This window comes from Schistocerca nitens, chromosome 5, assembly GCF_023898315.1.
Source record: "Schistocerca nitens isolate TAMUIC-IGC-003100 chromosome 5, iqSchNite1.1, whole genome shotgun sequence".
NCBI lineage: Eukaryota > Metazoa > Arthropoda > Insecta > Orthoptera > Acrididae > Schistocerca > Schistocerca nitens.
Window position 1 is genome coordinate 181,974,878 of NC_064618.1, and position 20,526 is coordinate 181,995,403.

Genomic DNA, 20,526 nt, shown 5'->3' on the forward strand with positions numbered 1-20,526 from the left:
CAAAAGTGGGACACACAAATGTTGCGTACGGACAATGGAATCTCTTAGGAATGGTTTTGGAGCATCCAATAAACCGAATTTCCACAGGAATGAATTTCTTACATGTGCATCCCATCACCACGACATTTACATGCATTTAGTGTTTCCACACCTTGAAGCTGGAAACACTATTTACGCGACTTTCAAAATGGCGACAGATGAAATTATTGGTACTGGAGTTAGCTGCTTTCAGCTGAAGAGTTTATAGTGACATTAATGAAAAAACAACACAAAATCATTGAGTGCAGAACTGAACACCTCGAAGGCATCGTTTAGGAATATCCAACATGCTAGTAAAGGAGTTATCTATCTTGGATGATGTTTCGTTCGAAAATCATTTTCAAATTAGTAAAATTAATTTTGAAGTCTTTTTGAGGCTCATTTCTGGCTCTGCAAAAAGTCTAATACACTTGTGCAAGATGTCGCGCCAACTCGCATTAAATTACAAGTAACATTGCAAAGTCTGGCAACTGAAGTCACTCTAGTATATGTATTGCATTCTGAAAAGCAATATTTCTAAATTTTTCTATTATCTACAACACACTGAAGGTGCATCAGAAGACAAGGTTTTTGTCGCAACAGTTCTGCTTTGTTTTTATTTTCAGAGCTAGCCAATGACACTGAAGGTGCATCAGAAGCTAGCCATTGTTGTGATAGGTCACAGATGCTGTAGATATTCGTTTGTTTTACTGGTACTGTATTTAATTTCGTAACCAAACATTGTACTATTGTGCATTACTCAATGATAGCGTCAATGCGAACAGTGTTATATTTACATATGATTTTAATGAAGGAAAGGAGTATTTTGTCTCTGTGTCAGGGATAAATATCCAATTCGCAGAAATATTTACTCTCAAAGACAGAAGCAAACAATTATTATTCCCATACTGAAATAAAAAAATACCTTATCATTATTTACTATTCTGCAGCAATACAGCCTCAGCAAGTTCACACTCTGAGTTTCAATATTTTTTAATCCAGCCAGCTCCCTTTATTACACATCAAATGTGTTTCCACAAGTATGTTGGCTTACTCTAATGGTCGTGGGGGAAAGTGCATATGAGTGAGTCACGGATGTGGAAACCTGCCTTAATTTCTAGCAGCACTCAGAGGTTCAATTACTAAACTTTAAAAAAAACACTGTACATCCAATTTTCTGCTGCAAAAACTACAGTTCCTTCAATAAATATCAAAGATCAACAGAAGTCAGTAGACAGGGTAGAGCATACTAAGTTTTTGGGTGTACATATAGACGAGAATTTTAATTGGAAAATTTATATATTGGTTTTTCTAAAGCGACTAGATTCAGCAAATTTTGCAATCAGAATAGTTGTCAGTTTTGAGGATATAGAAATTAGTAAGCTAACATACTTTGCATCTCTTCACTATCTGATGTCATACAGAATAATATTTTGGGGTAACTCAACATTTAGACAAAAAATATTCACTGCTCAAAAGAAAGTGGTTAGAATAATGTGTGGGGTTCATAGTCGCACATCTTGTAGGCATCTTTTTAAAAGATTGGGAATTCTTACAACAACCTCACAGTACATTTACTCACTAATGAAATTTGTTCTCAACAACTTGGACCAGTTTAAAAACAACAGTGACATTCATGAGTATAATATCAGAAAAAAGAAACTCTTACACTATCCTTTACTGAGCCTATCTTTGGCACAGAAAGGGGAGAAATATGCTGCTATAAAAATTTTCGACAAATTACCAGATGAAATAAAATGTCTGACAGACAGCAGTAATAGCTTAAAAAATAAATTGAAATCATACCTCCTTCTATACCATAGATGAATTCTTGAATAGGAATAAATAAATCTATAAATATAGTATATGGATTTTGTGCCAATTAAGGGACTGGGATAAATAATAGAAATATTAATCTTTAACTCTGTATGCTAAGTGCACAAGAAATGCACATGTGAAACAAGATTTTTAATATATATAGTCAATATATATATATATATATATATATATATATATATATATATATATATATATATATATATTTTAAAAATCTTGTTTCACATGTGCATTTCTTGTGCACTTAGCAAGTTCCAGATCACAATGGGAACCGTACCGTGTGATTGGTCAATGGAACACGCAACCAACTAACTATAATAGTGTCAAACAGTCGATATATCTGCTGACCATGGCGTATATTGACGTGTTGTCAGTACCAAAAATATTGATGAGCAGCACTAATGGCCCTCAAAATATTCTCAGTATTGCCAGTACTTGCTGATCATGTGAGGTCAAATATTGATGATTTGGCTTCACGAACCATCCACATGGTTTTAGTATACATTGTTTGACCGTATCCTACCCCATATTGAATTTTTAAGTGGTCTTTTAACACAAAAAATATTAATAAGCTTATGCAAGGGTAATCATAGGATATTCCAATTTATTGTAGTCATCAGAGGATTCTCTGTGAAACTACTGACTTTATGAATTTGAAAATGTAGTAGGCCTATAGGTTGGTTGATTACATAGCTGTTTGGAAAAAGTCTTCCACTTCTAAAAATGCCTCGTATATCTGCAATGAGTAGTAAGAGGTCTGCAAAATGCAAAACAGTTTTATCAAATTATCACAAAGCGTAAAAAATCTTTTACATTAGTTACATGAGCATATCCCTGTCAGACAAATATAATTGTTTCTCCGCTTTCCATACAATTTTATTTAATGTGTTTGTTGATATTACAGAAGTAAACTTTAAGGATTCAATTGACCTCCATGTCACCAAAAATCTCGAAGTTGCTCCTAAATTCTCGTCGACAGCGATCCAGGACTGGTCCAAAAATAGTTTATGAAATTTTTCAGAACGTGATTCTGATTTCAGTCAGTAAGTTAACACGTGACAAGTTGCTCCTCTTTGTCCGTCATTATCTGACCAATTACCTCATTTTCGATATTTTCTGTTCTTGCAGCAATATAATTTTGGCACACGCTTTCTTTTGGGTGTTCAGCACCTTAGCGTTGTAAAGTCGCTTTGCCAGCTGACCATATTGACAATAATATTGATGGTATGTGGCTTGCTTAAATATGTTGAAGGTCTGTCAAACTAATATTGTCAATAAATATTGAAAGCGCGTTGGCTGCGTAACCGGACTATTTGAACTGACCGCCTCAATGTCTTTGGTCGTGCCACAGAGCAGGTGAATCTGTGGTATACCTCCTGAACAACGAAACGAGTGGGGGGGACAGTGGTTGTTGCCTTGTTTGAAAAACGGGGAAGATTGACGGCATGAAGTGTGGTAAATACATGTGTTATAGAGATTGAGGTGATGTGTAACAGAAATTGTGAGCTGTAAGGCGTGGTGGAGGCCCTGTAAAATATTATTTTTTCGTTGCACGTTGTTTTTGTGGCGAAGGCAGGTGTGTTTACTGCATAAGTAAGATTGTGTAATTTAATATACAGTGTTTTAATATTGCCCCTCTCGTATCTAGAAGACATGGACGACTGGGACCCAATGTCTCATGACTTCACTGATGGCTCTTTCAATACATACGTCGATGGACCGGGGGCGAGGATGGACCATAGCCAGCAACCGTGGGCAAGGTGAAAAACTCAATATTTAGATTTATGCCCTGTACAACGTGTGAAGAAAGTCCAGTTACTGTTACGGTCGCTTTTGAGCACTCCCGCTTGAGGTTGGCTAATAGTAAGAGAGATTTTGGCCACTTCGCAATTAGTTTGTTTCTTCACCCATTGTGGCAATGACAATAGAGAAAGATATGAGGGGCAGGGTTAACGTAAGTTATAACTATTACGAGTTATAAGTAGTACTTTTCACAATACATTTAGATGCTAGTTTACTACGACTGTGTTGTTGTGACCGCCTGACTTGTAGTATAGCCCAAGGCCTTGGTTATGTTGGAAGTTGTTTGGTTGTGATGTAGCAAAACTATTGAATGCTTCATTTAATCCTTGGCTTTATATATGTAGATCTCTGTAGTTCATTTTGCACACTAGACCTATTAGTTGAATTTGTGGCATTTGAATGATGGAGGAAGAGATTAATATTGTAATTTCCAAAATATACTACTGATAGAATTAAAAATAATGTAGTTAATCTGTTCATAGTTGTTTTACTGTTTCAGAAGTACCCGCAGTAAAGGACCGTTCAAGGTCTATGTTGGCAGTGTACCGGTGGGAATAAATAAGGTATTAATTTTTGTTGTTGACATGTGAACTTTCATTTGTTGTAGTTTCACAAACATTAGTTATAAGTCTTTTATTGACAAGTGTCTCATTGCTGCTAAAATTGGTAACTTATAAATACTTGCAGTTTTACAATAAGAACTGCAACCAGTCACCTTTTGTTAAGATTCAATTCTTATAATAACATGACCGATTTCAAATTGCCTAGTGACTTGTTTTCAAATAATAAAAATTTACATTAATTGATTGTAGCACTGAAGATTAGATGGGTAGATCACATAACTAATGAGGAGGTATTGAATAGAATTGGGGAGAAGAGGAGTTTGTGGCACAACTGGACAAGAAGGGACCGGTTGGTAGGACATGTTCTGAGGCATCAAGGGATCACAAACTTAGCATTGGAGGGTAAAAATCGTAGAGGGAGACCAAGAGATGAATACACTAAGCAGATTCAGAAGGATGTAGGTTGCAGTAAGTACTGGGCGATGAAGAAGCTTGCACAGGATAGAGTAGCATGGAGAGCTGCATCAAACCAGTCTCAGGACTGAAGACGACAACAGCAGCATTGTGGAGGCCATTTAAAGTCACTGGTACCCATAAGTTTAATTCAGAGTCACATAATACTGTGGGAAACGTAACTTGTTTTCTAGTCATGTCACAGCATTAACTAACTTGCTAGCAAGCAGGAATTGTTGCTTGTGGCATTTTGTGTAGTGTCGTGATGTGGCTGGAAAACATAAGTGAATTAGGATTAAATTCATGGATGCCATTAACTTTACATAACCTCTGTAATGCTACAATCAACCAACAAAACTGTGTACCATCTTAAAATGAGTCACTAGATGATTTGAAACAGGTCCTAGTATAATAAAAATTTTGAACCAGCATAAAAGACGACTGCTCGCAGTCCCTGTACCCATCAGGCAGTGTTCCACACTCATAATGTATATAATCTGTTCATCATAAGAATAAACCTCATCTGAACAAACACAAATGCAATGATTGGTCAGAAGCCGTAGTACACATCTGCTGGTGTTATCTTCTAGGAAGTAGGTCCTACTTATGTATTAGATACCTCATTACAAAGTTACGGTAAATGAAACTTAAAGGTTAATTTTAAATTAACAACTGCCTCAGTTGTTGTTGGAGAGAGTTGCTGACAGAGCCGCGAAATGTTGAAAATATTAAACTTCAAAGTATTGTAGTCACTGTCTCTTCACTGTTGTGCTCAGATTGTTGCACTGTTAATATGTGGTGTGAAAATGGCTGAGGCTGCTTCCTGCTCTGCGGTGAAACACGTGTGTAGAACACGGTTAAAAAGTTCCAAGAAGTAGGTTGTTTTTAATGTTTTCATAAAATAACTGAAAAAATTGGGTTTGAAGTTTTTCGAGGGACTGTGTTCAGATTCAAATACACATGGATGTTTAACGGAATTGGTAGCATAGTAGATTGATAATCTGGTGCAGTTCATGGCTCACTGCTTAAAGTCTCACCTTGGTCATTGTCTTCTTGTTTCTAGTTCCATAGGCACACAGAATTCCTGTTTTCATTTCAAATATAATTTCTTCATTATCGATATTTAATGAAAGATTGTTAATAATGGCTGCTTAAATTAAGAAAATGTTCTTGTTGTTGTAAGCTAGGCAGAGTGGCCGAGCAGTTCTAGGCGCTACAGTCTGGAACCGCGCGACCGCTACGGTCGCTGGTTTGAATCCTGCCTCGGGCATGGATGTGTGTGATGTCCTTCGATTAGTTTGGCTTAAGTAGTTCTAAGTTCTAGAGGATTGATGACCTCAGCAGTAAAGGTCCCATAATGCTCAGAGCCATTTGAACCCTTTTTTTGTTGTTGTTCTTGTGGTCTTCAGTCCAGAGGCTGGTTTGATACAGCTCTCCGTGCTACTCTATCCTGTGCAAGCTTCATCTCCCAGAACCTACTGCAACCTACATCCTTCTGAATCTGTTTAGTGTATTCATCTCTTGGTCTCCCTCTTATGATTTTTACCCTCTGCGCTGCCCGCCAGTACTAAATTGGTGATCCCTTGATGCCTCAGAATATGTCCTACCAACCGATCCCTTCTTCTTGTCAAGTTGTGCCACAAATTTCTCTTCTCCCCAATTCTATTCAGTACCACCTCATTAGTTATGGGCTCTACCCATCTAATCTTCAACATCCTTCTGTAGCATCACATTTGGAAAGCTTCTATTCTCTTTTTGTCTAAACTATTTATCGTCCATGTTTCACTTCCATACATGGCTACACTCCATACAAATACTTTCAGAAACGACTTCCTGACACCCAAATCTATACTCGATGTTAACAAATTTCTCTTCTTTAGAAACGCTTTCCTTGCCATTGCCGGTCTACATTTTATATCCTCTCTACCTAGACCATCATTAGTTATTTTGCTCCCCAAATAGCAAAATTCATTTACTACTTCAAGCATCTCATTTTCTAATCTAATACCCTCAGCATCACCCGATTTAATTTGACTACATTCCATTATCCTCATTTTGCTGTTGTTGTTGTTCATCTTATATCCTCGTTTCAAGACACTTTCCATTCCGTTCAATTGCTCTTCCACGTCCTTTGCTGTCTCTGACAATGTCATCGACGAACCTCAAAGTTTTTATTTCTTCTCCATGGATTTTAATTCCTACTCCAGATATTTCTTTTGTTTCCTTTACTGCTTGCTCAATATACAGATTGAATAACATCAGGGTGAGGCTACAACCCTGTCTCACTCCCTTCCCAACCATTGCTTCCCTTTCATGTCCCTTGGCTCTTTACAACTGCCATCTGGTTTCTGTACAAATTGTAAATGGCCTTTCGCTCCCTGTATTTTACCCCTGCCACATTCAGAATTTGAAAGAGAGTATTCCAGTCAAGATTATTAAAAGCTTTCTCTAAGTCTACAAATGCTAGAAACATAGGTTTGCCTTTCCTTAATCTATTTTCTATGATAAGTCATAGGGTCCGTATTGCCTCACGTGTTCCAACATTTCTACAGAATCCAAACTGATCTTCCCCGAGGTCAGCTTCTACCAATTTTTCCAAGAATTTCATTTTTAGAACAAAAGTGAAAAACCATATACTCTTTCTTTGGACTATGTCCATTATTCTATACAACAGATGTAGTCCCTCTTGAACCAGTGTGATTTCGTATAAACATGAAAAACAGTCATTTTCACAGCATCAAGCATATCAAACAAATGCTGCATTTTTACATTTGCCACTGTACCATTATAATATGAATCCAATGGAACTGATCTGGAACCAAGTTAAGGGATTTGTCGAGAGAAATAACAAGACTGTTAATCTGCCAGACATTAGAACTAATACATGTAGTTTTTTCACTTGTCGCTGCCTAATGCTGGTGGAATATAGAATAACATGTCATAAAACAAGAGGATAAAATGTGGCACTTGGGTGGCTTCCTGGATTCTGTTGTTGATCGACTCATTATTGATGCAGCAGATAACAGTTCCAGAACTGAAGTGTATTTCTTGGATTCAGATAAGGAATGAGCTAAGAGATTACCAGGCAACTTCCTGTAACTAATACCTCCTGTGACGTCAGTATTCACTAATATGGGGAAATGCCTGTGGTATACTTTTGCATCCTGCATAGCTCACTCAGAAAAATTACACTGTGTTTAAGTAGGGAATTCTCATCACTCTTGTTTGCAATGAGACTACAATGTGAGGTGAGAACAAGAGCATTTTATGCTTTTTGTCTGGCAACCTAAGAAGCGTGCAATAGTGGTATTTTGATGAATATTATTTCATTTGTTTTAAAAGTGAAATGATATTCGAAGCTGTATTGTTGCTCTGCTCATCTTTTTTACGCCTGAACTCCCCCACGTGCTCACATCATTGCAGGTTAGTGTGTCCAGCTGGCTGGCCAGTGCCGTCAAAGTTAAATGCGCTGGTATAGCTGTTGGCCTGTATTATCACTGACTGTGTGTATGCAACACAGCATAAAATATATCCTTATGATTGTAGTTGACTGTACTGGACACAGCTCGGCTATCGCTCCACGTGAAACGAAATCCAATGAGATTCAAGCAAATGCTGAAGAATACGTGGTGTAATGTTTACATCAGGTTTATTCTTATGATAAACTTATTATAGTAGTTCCAGATATTGTTCCTGTTAAATGGAAGAAAGTGATATGTTTAAGTTGTGCTTGAAGCAGGATTGATTGTGATAGACGATTATTTTGCTAGATATGTCAAAAATATACTTCCACTGCCGTTTTGGCAAGACTATATATAAAACTTACTCCATTTGAATTTGTAGATAAGTCCATGTACAAGTGCAGTTCATTTTTTCAGGAGGGGCTAACAAATATATTCTCCAATTACGGAGATGTACAGAGTGTGTACATTCATGAACCACTCCCTGGTCAGCATGTGACTTGGGCGTTTATAGTTTTCCCTAAACACAGGTATGTTTCACATCTCTGTAGTTCCTTAACATGTGTTACACCAGGCCAAAATATGTCTTGTAGTTTTGCCTTGTAAATGTGGTGATCTGTTGGTTGAGAATATATATTTAGCTGTGGTTTTTATAGGAACTAATTTCTTTTGTTGATTTAATTTTTTACAATTAATTTGAATTTGAAGAACACATTGTTCTTGGCAATGTAAAGAATACAACCATGATCAACGTAACATTGTGACTGTTTAGAAACTAAATTTCATGCCGTGTTCTCTAGCCAAGCTGAAAGAGCCATCAGAGAACTGAACAATAAAAAACCATTGAATTTAAAAGTGCAGTTTGCACTGTCGGATGGTGAAAAGCAACGAATCCGTTCAGCAACGGAAAAGGCTGCTATTTGGGGAACGGTGTCAGAATCTTTGGCAGAATCAGATGATTTTGGAATGGAATTGCCATGTAGAAGGTATGTATTTTAAATTAATTTAAGTTGACGACTCTTTTTCATCCAAATATCTCCCAGGAATTTAGAAGTGTTTCCAAAGTTGAAATTATGAATTTCTCTGAACCAATTTTTATTGCGTGAGAGCAAGTTTTACTTTAAATGAATCACTTATTAATGATCATGCAAAGTTCAGCTAGGTGTGAAAATTACAAATTTGGAAGGCTTATAAAACTTCATTTACACTGAGAAAACCTAAGACTAGATATACAGTCTGCGTTATTTTATCATATGGGCATTTTAAAATCAGTCTAAAAGTAAGTACAGAAGAATACGCATATCACAGCAGTGTTAATTTTGTAATCAGGAATAGAAACTTCAGGCATTGGTAATACTTATATACTGGTAAATTAGTTACCTGTAATTCTTGAATATTGTCTGCTGGTCAATAAAGAATGTGCTATTGTAAGGCTTTGAGATTGTAAATAAAATTTGTCAGGTCAAAACTGCTATTATAAAGCAGCCAGACTTCAACATGATAGATAAAATTTCTGCAATTTGTACTTCAAAGTGGATACAAAACATATTACATTATTTCTTTCTTAGTGACTGATTTTAGGTTATAAGTACTACAGAGCAGTAGATGGGCCATAAAATGAATTCCATAGCTATTTCTGAAGCCAGAGCAGTCTTTTCCAGGCATTCCAGACAAGTAGCCATGTTGTGGTTTTTGTGTGATGTCTCACTTTCAGTTGTTATAAGTTTATGAGAGATATTTTTTAAAACTTTAAATTTATGTGGTCGGCCTTCTCAAATTCATTCTTGTATTCTGAGAAGAAAAGATCCCACATTTCTGGTTAGGAAAATTATTGTTACAAGAATTCAAGGCTAAACTTCACAAAGGATCACCTGTGCGCTATGCTAATTTGAGGTAAATAACAAATGTGGTATCGAGTAGATGTCTGTAATGCGTCTCAATGTTAGTTGGAGCCACCCAGTTGAAGAATAGTATGTTTTAGCCATACGCAACTGTTAACAAGTTACCTTTCTATGCTGTTAGCATATAAATAACTCGCATTGTGTGGATTACCCTTCCTCTTGGCCTACTTTTGTCACATGCATGCATTTGTGGTAATGAAGCAGAAAGTGAAAGCAGGTCAGTCCACCCAAAGTGAGTAATTCATATCAGTCTGTCACTATTATCAAGATTAACATTTCAGACAAAATTGTTATCAACATACCATGAAAGTTCTACGGTCCTACGTGTATCATGTATCAGTAGGAAAATAGCCTGTGTGTGTGTGTGGGGGGGGGGGGGGGGGGGGGGACTGTTCACACAAGTAATTCATATGAATCTTGCATCAGCACCAGTATTCCACATTTTATACTGCTTAATTTGTATCATCCCATCACTGCATCAAATATTTCTTTTCTCACACAGATTCATTAATAACCATTTTGATATAAAAAGTGTAAATGTGTGGCAATAACAGAAATATCAAAGCTGGCAGAAATAGAAGTGGAGATGTTGAATCGCAGACAGTACTACAAAAAGACTGCTAAACAACTGAGCTTTTGGCCAAAAGCTTTGTTCTAGAACACACAGTGTCTCTTGCCCCTGAGGCCAGACTTGAGCCTTAGCAGGCAGAGAATGTTGTCACGTGTGTGCAAGTTGTACTTGCATCAGTGTGTGCGTGCGCGCCCCCCCCCCCCCCCCCCCCACACTCTTCAGTCTGTTCATTGTGCCTCTCTGCATCTCAACATCTCCACTATATAGTGAGCAGTAATCTATCCTTTTCATGATATTTTAGATTGTTTTTATTTTAAACTCTGTGATATGTGATGGACCGGAAAATGTGGCATCTATTTTTGGCAGAGTGCATATTACTTTTTGTTTCATTTTTAAATGATTAGATACACAAACTTAAAGGGTTGTCGTTCTACATATGTGAAGACAACGCCTTGGAATGGTTGCTGCAGAAACTTCAACAGTTTTTTCCAATATGACACTTATTTTCTTCTTTTAGCTGTTTTTATACTTTAAACAAATGATTGTTCTGCTAAGAAGCAGCAACATTTTATCACTGTTGAACTGATCTAAAAAGTTTCTCAACATTTTCTTTTCCTGCCCAAGTCAATAATTACAAAATATACAGAATATTAATTTCGTCCTTTTGTGGGGTATTCATAGCCATTTGACCCGTACTTCCCAGTGCTACAGATAGAACTGTCAAGGTACTTGGAGTAGACTTAGAACTGAAAATAACTCTACTCTCTTGTTTTCTTTTCCATTCTTCAGTGTATTATCCTTGTCAGCAACATGGATGCATGAGATTTTAGGCTGGTTGTGCAATAATTCTCGCATTTATCTGATATTAATATTATAGGAATTGTGGGGATGATACTTTTCTGAAAGTATGAGAACACCACACCAACTTGTAAAGTCATTTGATGGCAAGTACCCATGATGATGATAGAAATACTGAATGTCATTTGACTGCAAGCCTGCCAAGGTTCTGTCAAACACTGACTACAATACTGTCTCTACATCTACATACTCATCAAGCCAGCTTAAGTTGGGTGCCAGAGGGTACCCTGTACCACTAGTAGTCACTTTCTTTCCTGTTCCATGTGCAAGGAGAACCAGGGAAAAGTGACTGTTTGTGTCTCCTTATGAGCCCTAATTTCTCATATCTGTTTGGTCCTTACATGAAATGTGTTGTGGTGGCAGTACAATTGTTCTGCAGTGAGCTACAAATGCTGCTTCTCTAAATTTTCTCAGTGGTATTCATCAAAAAGAATGTTGCCTTCTGTTAGGGGTTTCCAAAATTTGAGTTCTCGATCCATTCGTATTATTTGTGTGTTGTTTGAACTAGCTGGTAATAAATCTAGCAGCTTACCTGTGAATTGTTTGGTCTTACTTTAATCCAACCTGGTGTGGATCCCAAACACTCGAACAGTACCGTATTTACTCGAATCTAAGCCACACTCGATTCTAAGCTGCACCTGAAATTTGAGACTCGAAATTCAAGGGGAGCAAAGTTGGTCCATTGTAATATGAGACACAATTTAGGTCGAATGAATGACAATACAGCTACAGTAGTTTGGTTTGAGTCGTAAGCTTAGCAGTTAAGCTTTACCAGGTAGCCATTGCTATGTTTCAGGCGCTCCATCCGTATTTATACGGGTACCCTTCCTTTTCCATGTGCTTCGTCTGGTTTGAATTGATTGCTTAATTTTCTTTGATTTGATAAGTGCCGTTCTCTTAGGTGTTTACGTCACTCCAAGCTGAAAATGCATTATTGTACTGTCATGCATTGTTTGTCGCATTCTGATGATGTGTGTTTATGACCTGTCGCTGCTCGCGGCATGGCTTGCTTTTGTTCGCGCTACTGCCGCTTACAATTTAAAAAGATAGGGATTGTCTCATAAGCGAAACAATGGCAAGAGACTGCTATTTGTTGTTACTTACACTGCTGCTTTCTTTGATAATGATCAACAAGAACCAAATAATAGACTGCATATGATTGAAGATGTTCTGAACGAGAGTTTAGCGAAAATTTTTCTCCGTTTGAAAATCTTTGCAGACGCCTATTTAGTACATTACATTCTGCACAAAAATTAGTCATCTTAGATTTAAAAATGTAGTCAATTGCCAAGCTTCATTTCTGACTGTATCACTATTACGCATAACAATAATACGAATATAAACATGACATGATATGTATATTCTTCCGCGTTTGCTGTTGTCTCACTCTAGTTTCGTAGTTTATTAGGCTGACAGAATTTAAATGAGATAGCGGCAAACACGAAAGAATACATGGCAAAATGTTTATATTCGTATTATTCTTGTGGTGAAGAGAATATTGCATGTGATTCACAATTCATAAAAGTTCCTATTAGCAACCATCTCTTCTCACAGGTAGGAAAAAATTCAGAACGTAGAGTTGGCCATATTGCCAGTCGGACTTTCTTAGTACATGGAAACGCTGCAACATTTGAAGATGAACAATATGGAATTTGTATCTACTTCGAAGGATAACGTATGAAAATGCAGTGGTCGAAACTCGGGGCGGAGGAAAAAAGCTCGCCTTTCACCTTTTTTTTTTTTTAATTTATTTACTGACGCAGAGGTTTTGGCGCCAGTATTTATCTTTGTGCCTGCAAAGCATGCCTGTGTAGCGCTACATATATTCGACGGCAGAAGTTAGTTGTGGCGGCACCTACCAACATTTTTCAGAACTTTCGATTACTTTGCACTCGATTATAAGTCGCAGGCGGTTTTTTGGATTACAAAAACCGAAAAAAAAGTGCGGCTTAGATTCAAGTAAATACGGTACTCAAAAATGGGTGTCACTGGTGTCGTATATGCAGTCTCCTTTACAGACAAATCACACTGCTAAAATCCTCCAAATAAACTGAATTTGACCACCTTCCTTACTAGAATCCTTAAATGCTCATTCCATTTCGTATTACTTTGCAACGTTATGTCCTAATATTTAATCAGCATGTGTGTGTTGATCAGCACACTACTAATGCTTTATTCGAAAGTTACGAGATTGTTTTTCCACTTGTATGCATTACCTTGAAATTTTTTTCACACCCACTAGAAATTGTCTGTCATCTTGTATCCTCATATGTCACTAGATGATGACACCTTCCCAAACACCACAGCATCATCAGCAAACAACTACAGTCTGCTGCTGACCCAGTCCACCAGACCAAATGTGTATATAGAAAATAAGTGGTCCTATCACGCTTTTCCTAAGGCACTTCTGATGAGACCCTTGTCTATGATGAACACTCACCATTGAGGACAATGTACTAGATTCCTTTATTTGAAGTCTTTGAGCCACTAATGTAAGTGGGAATGTATTCTGTATGCTTGTACTTTTGTCTGCTTTGGGGCACTATCTCAAATGTTTTTCAGAAATCTAGAAATATGGAATCTGCCGCTTGCCCTTCACCCATTGTTTGCAGGATGTCATGTAAAAAAAGGGCAAGCATAGTTTGGCACAAGCGATGATTTCTAAAATTGTACTGATTTGTTGACAGAAGCTATTCTGTCTCAAGGAAATTTGCCCCCAGAGGCTCAGCATTTGGTTGCAGGGTGTGGGCTTACCGACTCCAGGTTCCTGAGCTTGGGGCAGGGCACCATCAGTCCTCTGTTACCGTAAGCACCGGCCTTCGCCCTGTGGTGCAGCGGTGAAATGTTGTGTGTTTTGGCTTCACCACCTGAACTGTGGGGAGGTACACCTCTATAAAAAGCCCATCAACCTCAAGCTGTGCTATGTGCTGATGAGGTGAATGGCTGTTGAAATAAAACAGTCTGTAGCCAGCAACCTTTGGGGCACCTTTGAGGTCGTCTCCACTTAACTATATGCAAAAGGGATTGAAGGTATTGTTGGGTCCCTAAAGTGTCAAACGACTTCCTAATGGAACACTTCTAGTTGAAACTGCTAATTCAGGCCAAGTATTGAAGCTTCTAGGATGTAAGGCCTTAGGTAACTACCCAGTTGAGACTGAACTTCATAACACTCTTAATTTTAGCAAGGGAGTGGTTCCCTGCTTATGTAGTGGAGGTGGACATGGCGGAGTTACGTGAGGAATGGAAAATATCAGTGTCACAGAAGTGCAGAGCTAACCAAGGAGAGTCAACGGCAAATTGTAAAAATCCGCAACTCCAGAATTACATCTTAAGGTTTACTTGTTTGTTCCTCATCCAGTGCAATGCTTCATAAGTCAAAGATTTGGCCAAACTTTATGGGAGGATTACGTGTGGCCATTGCAGAGGCTCAGCTTACGAATCGGGCAATTCTTGTACACGTCCTCTGAAACGTGTAAACTGTTCTGGGGATAACCCAGTGTGTAGCAGAAAGTGTGAGGTTCGTGAGGAAAGGAAAATTCAGGAGTAGGAAGTCAAGACACACACAACCTATGGTGAAGCTAAAAAAAAAAGCTTTCAAAGCTATGTAACCTCCGATTTTTGCTGTTTCTTTTGCATCAGCCCTTAAGATGCCAATCACCCAGTGTGATGCTTCCACATTAACTCAGATCACAGATTAAAGTAAGAGCACGTGCACTTGTTGGTGTATCTGAGGGGGAACACTACACTTGAAACAGAAGCCATTCGGAAGCTGTCGGCAATGGGCTTACCACCAAAGCAACATACCACTGCCCACCATCAGAAGCCTACTAAGCCATCCCGTTAATCCAAGCAACCAACTCCTACCATTAGTAAATAAAAATGTCCTTTGAAAAGTAGTTCCAAGTCGAAGAAAGTGGTAGTTAAACTTTCGGATTGGCAAGCTCTCTCCCTCTATGATGGGGACTATGCTCTTGAGGATATGGACTTCAAAATTGGTGGAACTGGAGAGCCGGGAACTGGCTAACGTTCCCCCTGACCTCTCCTGTAAATCACCGTCTCTGAGGGAGAAAGAAAAGAACAACCATCACTAAACAATGGCTTCCACAGGGACTTCTGTGTTGCAGTGGAATTTAAATGGGTATCACTCACATTTGGAAGAATTAGCTCCTGGTCCAGGAGAAACTGTTCAGAGCGACTTGTCCATTCTGAGAATATCGGCCTTCTGAATGTGGGTCAGATACCACACTCTTCCACAGCTACAGGGTTTTTTCAGCCATTGACTTTTGTTTTTGTTCCCCAGCTATTGCAGACTGAGTTCAGTGGGAAGTGGCTACAGATTTACGTTCTAGTGACCACTTCACAGTGTGGATCCCTGTGCCACCTAGGACGGTGCCTTGACAGGACACCACAAAGGTGGAGGATACAAAGGGCAAATTGGTTGCAGTACAGTAGAGAGGCTGTTTTTGAACAAAAGAATTGTGGACAGGAGACAGTGGCTCACATCACTTGTGAGATCCCACAGGTTGCCACAGAGTTCATCCCCTGGTCTAGTAACCACCTCAGACGACGGCCTATATAATGGTGGAATTATGACTGTAGTCTGGCATTCAGGGCCAGATGAACAGCTCTGTGGAACTTCAAACACCATCCAAATACAGAAAACCTTCATGGCTTCAGATCTGCGAGAGCACATGCAAGGTGAAAAAAGAACGGAAAAGGGCTTCCTGGAAGGAATTAAAGACCTCCATTAATTGGACCACTTCCACTGTGTAAGTTTTGGACTAAATAAGGCGGATTTCAGGCAAGGGCAGTACACGTCCCCTTATGGCTTTGTCAAATAATGGGGTCTTGGTGGACACATCAGAAGACATGGCTCAGATTTTAGCTGAACACTTTTTAACTGTCATTACTTCATGCAGACAGGCTCCTGCTTTTCAGGTGTTCTGTAGGACAGCAAATACGAGGAAGCTCAATTTCTTATCACATAATGAGGAAGTCTACAATGTTTCATTCTTCATCTGGGAATTGGAATCAGCTTTGTATGCAGCCAGAGACACTGCTTCAGGACCGGTTGAGATCCGTTAATGCTTAGCCATCTGTGCCCTAAAGTGAAAGGACAGCTCCTTTCTTGTTTCATTCAGATCTGATTTGCTGGACAGTGCTCCATGACTTGGAAGGAGGCAATATTAATTCAATTCTGGAAACCAGGCAAGGACCCTAGTGCCTCTAACAGTTACCAGAGCGTAGCCCTTACCAGTTGTATGGGTAAGGCTCTTGAACGCATGGGCAACCACTACCTCGTCTGACTGCTCAAATCCTGATGTCACCTGAGCCGCTCCCAGTGCAGTTTCAGGTGTTACCGTTCCACCCTTGACAACTTAATTCTAATGGAGACGGCAATACAGGAGTCCTCCTTATGCTGAAACCATTTGGTTCGTGTGTTTTTGACATTGAAAAAGCAAGTGACACTACTTCGAGGTACACTCTTTGCCAACTTCATGAACGGGGACTATGTGCACCCCTGCCACTTCTTATCCAGTCCTTTCTTGAGAACCAGCCTTGTCTGACTGCTATTTTCAAGAAATAGGGTCCCCCAAGGCAGTGTCTTCAGTGCCACATTGTTTGCCGTTGTTACCAATGGCAATTCCTGTGCAGTTAAGAGCCCTGTCAGATGCGATCTTCTTCTCTTTGTTTGTAATCTTCTCTTCCTCTGATCTTATGATGATGGGGCAGCTACAGCTGGCCATTAAGAGGCTGCAGAGTTGGGCCAGAACAACTGGTTTTCGGTTCTCACCAGAGAAAACTGTGTCAATTTTAACTAAGCTCGTCAAAGTTTTAACCAACCAGTGCCGACAATGGGGGCCAATATTTTCTGTTTTCAAAAAACTATATGGTTTTTGGGTTTATTATTTGACTCAGAATTAACTTGGCTCCCACATCTATGAACAAAGGATTTCCAGTCATTGAATATTTTGAAATGCCATAGTGAAAAGATGAGGAACTGACAGGTCCCACTTCTTGCAGTTTTATAGGGCGTTCGTTCGATAACGTTTAGACTATGGCAGCATGGTCTATGGATCTGCCCGTACTTCCTACCTCGTGATGTTAGACACTGTCCACCATGAGGGTATTATGATATCAACTGAAGCCTTTCGGAGCAGCCCTGTACGGAGTCTGCGTGCAGAGGCTGCTGAACCACCACTCTGGATTCGGTGATGGATCCTTCTGGTTTGATAGGCACTGAAAATCTCAGTATCACCTCAGTCATTGGCATTTAGTGCAGTGGTCCAACTGACCTTTGAATGGCTGTTCAGAAATTGGCCCCATGTGACCCAGCCATGTGAGATATGTCTCAAGGATCTGGATCTGTCAGACCTCCAAATACACAGCCAGGGATGGAACGCCTTGCCACCTTGGTGTCTTCAGAGGCCCAAAGTGATTATAAGCTTCACATGGTACAAGAAAACTTTACTCCATATGTTTTTACAACTTTTTTTCCATTTTAAATATGTACTGTTTTATTATTGTTTGCACAGATGGATCTCACCAAGAGAATGTCCTCAGTTGTTCTGCTGTTTCCCTGATACAGTTTTTAAAGTGTGTTTTCCGCAGCATTTGGCTGTGGAATTAAATGGTATTCTGATGGCACTGGAGAGAATTCACAGACATCGCTGTACAGGGTTTCTTGTCTGTTCAGACAAGAAACCCTGTACAGTGTTTTTTGTTTTGTGGTGTGCACAGTCTCACATTTCTAAATAGTTAAATGCAATCTTTACATCACGTTGAAGTCTTGTCTTATCTGGCTGAATATTTGTGCAGCCTTTTCTATATCATTACAAGTAACTGCTTTAAATGGGGTTACTACTAATATTATCTATCTGATCATTAATATACGACATAAACAGCTTTGAGTCCCAACACACTTCCCTAGGGGACACCTGAAGTTAGAAACAACATTTGTCAATAATTCTTCTTTGAGGATGTCATGCCGTCTCTTTCCAATTTTTAGTTTGTCTCCTACATGAGTGCCTGGGCACTAACTTCAGTGTTATTGACAGCTTTTATTTATGACAAAATATTTTATTGGTTTTGTGAGAGCTCTTTCAATAAGATGTTGCATTTTTGACAATTAGACAGGTTTCATTTTAGCCATTTTCTACCTTTATTCAAATGCTTGGTTTTGCTCCCATTATACAGTTGTTGCTGACACTGAAGTGTTATTACTCAGTGGATGAAGTCATGCAGGACAAACTTGGAAATTTGAGCTGGATACAATGTGTTACATATTCCAAGAAATATCGTAATAGTGTTGTTATTTATTGTAGTGCTATTATTTATTAATGTAAGAATCATTGTAACTGTGTTGTAGATTTTTGACCTGACCCCTGTACGCAAACCAAATGGAGTGCAAATGTACGTCATGAGATGAATGAAATGCAATTCACAATTTCTTGGAGGTTTCTTTGTAGAGACTTTATGCCATGGTGGGTCCTTCTTGTCATGAACTTTTATATTAGATGCAAATGTATCCAGCACTTGGTCAACTACTCTTCTAAACTTCAGCCACAGTTCCTGGGTATGCTCCTGCCCACAGATGTGTGTTCAAAGGCTTCTTATTGAGGTATGACACAATTGCCTCTTTATGTGGAACATGTAAATCTTTCCTTCTCATCCAATATGGTAAGTCTGCCTTGACCTGCAGTTCTGGGTCACCTTCCCAAAATCTACCCCTTCTCCTATACCTCTCCAGTCCTTTTGTTTCACCCTTCTGTCTTCCCCTTCAACCCTTCTGCCTGAAGGAGCCGCTGGCTCCAAAAGCTTGCCAATCCCAACAGTCTTCTATGTGTGTGTTCTGCCACCACTTGGTGAGTAGACTTTTTATCTATCTAACTCAATAATTTTATCAATAATTGTTTTCATTGTTATATTTCCAATTATTTCCGTTGATCTTTGTGCCCTGTTAATCATTGTAGCTACAATGCATAATGGCCACTAATACCAATTTATGTGGGCATTCTGAAAAGAGCTATGTGCATTTGTTGTCATTAAATCCAATATATTTCTGCCATGAATGGGCTTCAGAAGTATCTGTTCTATGTAGTTTCCACAGCATTTAGTATTGTTTTGCTGTGTGTATTGTTATGCACGCCACGTACAGAAGTGTAGTTACCACTATTTATTGTACTATTATTAAAGTCTCCTCCAGTGGTGAAATTATGGTATTAGTGAACTTAGCTTTTTTTTGTAAAGGTTTTGGTTACTTGTGGAGAAGAATGTGATGGTCGGTAGAAGGATCCAGTTTTATGCCCAACCTTGATGTGAAATCGTGCCCAAACAATCTCACATTGAACTTTAATTTCTGTCTCTGTCTGTCTTTCAGTTGCGCATCTAGTTAGACAGATGCATCATATTTATTTCCCTTTAGTTTAGCCTTTTGACATACAGTTTGATTCAAATTTCACTGCTAATGATATTTGGTTTCAACCAGCTTTATGTACATGGTATTATCTGAGCTTCAATGCACTTTGCTGCTAATGCTTTGGCACTTGAGCACCAAGATTTTAATAGTCTTTTGTATCTTTTCTTTGTATCATAAAGTAATACATCACAGTCTCATAAAGTTATCATCATCTGGACCCAGTTGTCAACCCATTGTGGAAGTCTAGGAGGTGCAGCCTAGTTTGCCAGAGAATCTTCAAAGTCTCCAGTACAAGCCTTCGACTTAATGCAGAACCAGAGTACCACCATCAGTTATGGGGTCAGTGCTGCAAGTATTAATTTTTGTTGAAATTTTGTGGACGAAGTTTGAGCTTGTAGCCCAGATGACAGGCCTCATGTGTTTCATTGCATGCCACAATCTGCAGTCAGTTGCACTATGTTCCCGCAGTAGCGCATCTTAAAGTTGTTGAATGTGGCCTACAACTATGAACTCAATGCACAAACAGATCCTCCTCATCCCTTGGTGCCATTTCTGCAAAGGGTGCTATTACTTGCTATTTGTTCGAACTGCCAATATTCAATAGAACCTTCCACTTTTGCATTTGCTTCCCCATGACATGTCA

At 38.9% G+C, this 20,526-nt stretch overlaps 1 protein-coding gene across 3 annotated transcripts in view; it reads left to right on the plus strand.

Moving 5' to 3' along the window:
- The first annotated feature begins 3,255 nt into the window (after nucleotides 1-3,255).
- Nucleotides 3,256-20,526, plus strand: part of LOC126260186 (uncharacterized) — a 296,244-nt gene continuing 278,973 nt past the window's right edge. Inside the window, exons 1-5 of one of the 3 annotated variants that reach the window (XM_049957462.1) lie at nucleotides 3,256-3,430; nucleotides 3,503-3,614; nucleotides 4,157-4,220; nucleotides 8,552-8,664; nucleotides 8,935-9,120. In XM_049957462.1, coding sequence (XP_049813419.1) covers nucleotides 3,508-3,614; nucleotides 4,157-4,220; nucleotides 8,552-8,664; nucleotides 8,935-9,120 — 470 coding nt within the window. In that variant the 5' untranslated portion in view covers nucleotides 3,256-3,430; nucleotides 3,503-3,507. The remainder of the gene's footprint in view (nucleotides 3,431-3,502; nucleotides 3,615-4,156; nucleotides 4,221-8,551; nucleotides 8,665-8,934; nucleotides 9,121-20,526) is intronic. The other 2 variants (XM_049957463.1, XM_049957461.1) reach the window with 2 other exon arrangements.